At 37.2% G+C, this 3,754-nt stretch overlaps 1 protein-coding gene across 1 annotated transcript in view; it reads left to right on the top strand.

The window, feature by feature from the left end:
* The window catches only part of PRKD3 (protein kinase D3), a 66,323-nt gene that overhangs the window by 30,555 nt on the left and 32,014 nt on the right, over positions 1-3,754 (top strand). Inside the window, exons 8-9 of the mRNA XM_012653800.1 lie at positions 534-611; positions 1,800-2,076. Coding sequence (XP_012509254.1) covers positions 534-611; positions 1,800-2,076 — 355 coding nt within the window. The remainder of the gene's footprint in view (positions 1-533; positions 612-1,799; positions 2,077-3,754) is intronic.

Below are 3,754 nucleotides of genomic sequence, written 5' to 3' on the forward strand. Positions count from 1 at the left end.
CTAGTTTTTATTTTTCGGTACAGCAAAGATCAAAAAGTTTAATAGCAGTATTGCATTCATGAGGGTGTGAGTAAATAGCCACTATCATGTTACTGATGAGACTGTAACCTGGGTCAAATCTTGTATAGAATAATTGAACACTATCAAACAAAATTACACGTGCATGTATCTTTTGATCCAGCAAGTCAACTTCTAGAAATTTAGCCTACAAGTAAATTATATATTTATATGTGTGTGCACACGTCTGTATATGTAACAGATGTATCTATGTGTGTATGCATAAAATTCTCTAAAAAGATTGCCAAAAACCTAATAACATTGCTTGCCTGGAGTAAGGGTGAGGAGTGGAATATGAGTGATGGTGGGAGTGATTCTTTATATGTATCCTTCTTATATTTTGAGAATTTTGAAGCTCATGAACTTTAAACCTATTCAAAAATACAAATTTACAAATGGAAATGAAAAGGAAAGTACAAGTACTTCGGAGGACTCATGATTTTGAACCTCACAGCTTTGTGATCTTTATTTTACAGAGAAAGAGGCATTATTGGAGACTTGACAGCAAATGTCTAACATTGTTTCAAAACGAATCTGGATCAAAGTATTACAAGGTAAGGATTTTACATTTTAAAAATATAGACATTAAAATATTGATTGGTCCAAGTGCAGTGGTATTTACAACTAATTGATCACAACAGTTATAAATTCCTTTGTTCCTTCTCCAGTCCCACCTGCTTCACTTGACCAGCTTTTAAAAAAAAATTCTATGTTTTTCAAATATATTTGAGTAATATTCATTAATTGTTATAGTTGAATGTACCTATTATGACTTTGCCTAATAGGGTTTACAGAAGTCACTGTTAGGTTCCTTATTGAAGCAGCTGTTCCCCATCCCTCCATTTCACTCCCCACAGCAGCCCTTCTACCAAAGATTGGTTTTTGTTGTCATGTGTCTTTGTTTTTGGCTTGACTATAAACTTGCTGCTGCTTTCCTTCTGGATACTATGATTTCGATTAGGCTGCTTAGGAAGTCCCATGATCACTGCCTGTCCAGAAGAGGCCAAGGAGATATTTGGTGTTTCTCCCATCTTCCACGTTACTTTAGGCTCCAGTTCCCAATTGCTTATTTTGGCCCTTCATCTCCTTTTTGGTCTTGCTTGGCTTGCCTCACCTTTTGCCATGTCACAGACTGACACAAAACAAGATTGTAAGTGTAGCAGTTAGGGCAGTTAAAAAGAGAATGGGAACTAATGACTTGCTTCGAGCTGCTGGAGTTTTTTTGAAATAAGCTTTTGCCTTAGAAAGTGGATTAAACATAAATTATTGTTACAGTTTACTCCAATGGGCGGAACCAGAGTGGAGTGTTTAAACAACCCATGCTGACTCAGGATTCTGCTTTTTCTGCCATTATTTCTGCTTCTTACTTACTTTGGGGTTTTATCTTGCAGACTGCAGCTCCTAGAGAAGTAGTTGTGGAGTTGATTTAATGACAATTGGAAGTGACAGGTGTTTAATATAGTGACACATTACCCTCCTAAATCCTGTCCTTTGCATCCTAATAACGTGCTACAGGCCTGAATCATTGGCTTGGTCATCAGCTCCATGCTTTGCCTCCGACAGTGCTGAACATGTAGATGACTCAAGGCAGACACTGTCAGACTTGATCGTGTTCTATATACTGCATACTTGTGTTTGTCTTAATGACGTTTGTGGAAATGCACATCTTTGATTCTGTAGTGTATTTAAAAATAAAAATAAAGATGTATTCATATTTTCCAATACTTAATTTTTTACTTCAGGAAATTCCACTTTCAGAAATTCTCCGCATATCTTCACCACGAGATTTCACAAACATTTCACAAGGCAGCAACCCACACTGTTTTGAAATCATCACTGATACGATGGTATACTTTGTTGGAGAGAACAATGGGGACAGCTCTCACAATCCTGTTCTTGCTGCCACTGGAGTTGGACTTGATGTAGCACAGAGCTGGGAAAAGGCAATTCGCCAAGCTCTCATGCCTGTTACCCCTCAAGCAAGTGTTTGCACTTCTTCAGGGCATGGGAAAGATCACAGTAAGCAATAAGCTTGTTGATGGCTTTTTCTCCTCTTTGGTTCTTAAATATTTTGTGGGTACGTTTGTGTTCTTTATATATTTTCAGTATCATCTTAAGTTTTGTTTTTATAAACCAATATCCTTAGTTAATTCTTTTGTAAAAGTATATTGGTTACAGCATATACATGTACATAAACGCCCAGAGCTAGGCTCCAGAGTCAGTCTCCCTGCATTAAAATCCTGGCTCTACCAACGTGTTACATGATCTTTGGCAAGTACTTTACCTCTCTGTAATAGTACCTACTTTTAGGGTTGTCGGTATTAAAGGAAAGCGAACCTGTGAGGTCCAGAACAGTGCTTGGCATCTATGAAGTCTCATTGGGTTAAGTATACTATTAGTGTTAATATTTTGCTTCATCATGGGCTATAAACAAGCAATAAAGTGTTAAAAGTTCACATCATACTGTACTAAAACATTTGGAAATATTAAAAAATTATTGAAATGCATGTTCTGTACCAACAAAAGTTATATAATTAAACCTAAATATGTTAAAGGTTCAAATGAACAATTAACAGTCAAAAGGTCATAATATAATAATACTTTCCCCCCACTGGCATTATGTTGTTTATGGGGGAAGCATAATTCATTCATTAGAGAAATAAATTGAAATTGAAATAAGTACCAACGACTTTCCAAGCATAGTTTATTTCACTTTAGCTATATATTTTGTGCATCTCTTCTGGGCATTATGCAAGACTTTGAGCTATAATAGAATACAAAAGCAATACAGAAATTATAAAAGCTCTTTAGGGAGATATGACATATATAAGTATTAGATGGTAGCATAAAGCAGTATAGTGCAAAAATGAGGAATACATTACTCAAAAGAACTCAGATTTGGATAGGAAGAGTAAGCAGGACTTCATAGAAGAACCTGATTTGGACTCTGGACCTCAGGTAGGAATAGGACAGGTAGAGTTAAATGAGAGGCGTGGAGGGGTAGTGTTACTCTAGTTGAGAAGACAAGTGTGATCAAAGGGATGAGGGTCATGACCATGTACATGTTTGATGTTTAATACTGATTTGGGGGGATAGATGGATATTTCAGAATGGTTCTTAAGTTTTGGGGGGTGATTTATAAAGAACACTCTGACATTCTAATTAAAACCAAGGAGTGTTTCATCAGAAAACAATATAGGCACTTAAACATTTTTTATATATAGTTTCCAAGGGTTTAGGGACCCTCTCAAGCCCTCTTAAGCCCATCCGTGGACCTCTCCCTAGGGTTAAGAGTCTTCTCTGAAGGCAGAATTGCAAAAGAATTAAAAAGTAAAGATTCTAGAGAATGAAGGCCCAATTCTGTCACTAACTATGTGATCTTGGAGTCTACAGTTCTCTGAAGTGGGAAGAATGATAAATGCACGTAATGCATTTAGCATAGTGCCTGACACATAAGTGATACTATTAGTGTTGTGTTGTCATTGTTGCTGTCATTTTAACAGTATGGAATAAAGTTCTCCTGGGAAGTGACAGAAATTAAAACTGGATGGAGCTAGATATTAGAAGCCTTTGAAAGAAAATAAATACTGAGGCCAAGCGCGGCGGCTCACGCCTGTAATCCTAGCTCTCTGGGAGGCCGAGGCGGGCGGATTGTTTGAGCTCAGGAGTTCGAGACCAGCCTGAGCAAGAGCGAGAC

This window comes from Propithecus coquereli, unplaced genomic scaffold (assembly GCF_000956105.1).
Source record: "Propithecus coquereli isolate 6110/MARCELLA unplaced genomic scaffold, Pcoq_1.0 Scaffold43, whole genome shotgun sequence".
In the NCBI taxonomy this organism is placed as follows: Eukaryota; Metazoa; Chordata; class Mammalia; order Primates; family Indriidae; genus Propithecus; species Propithecus coquereli.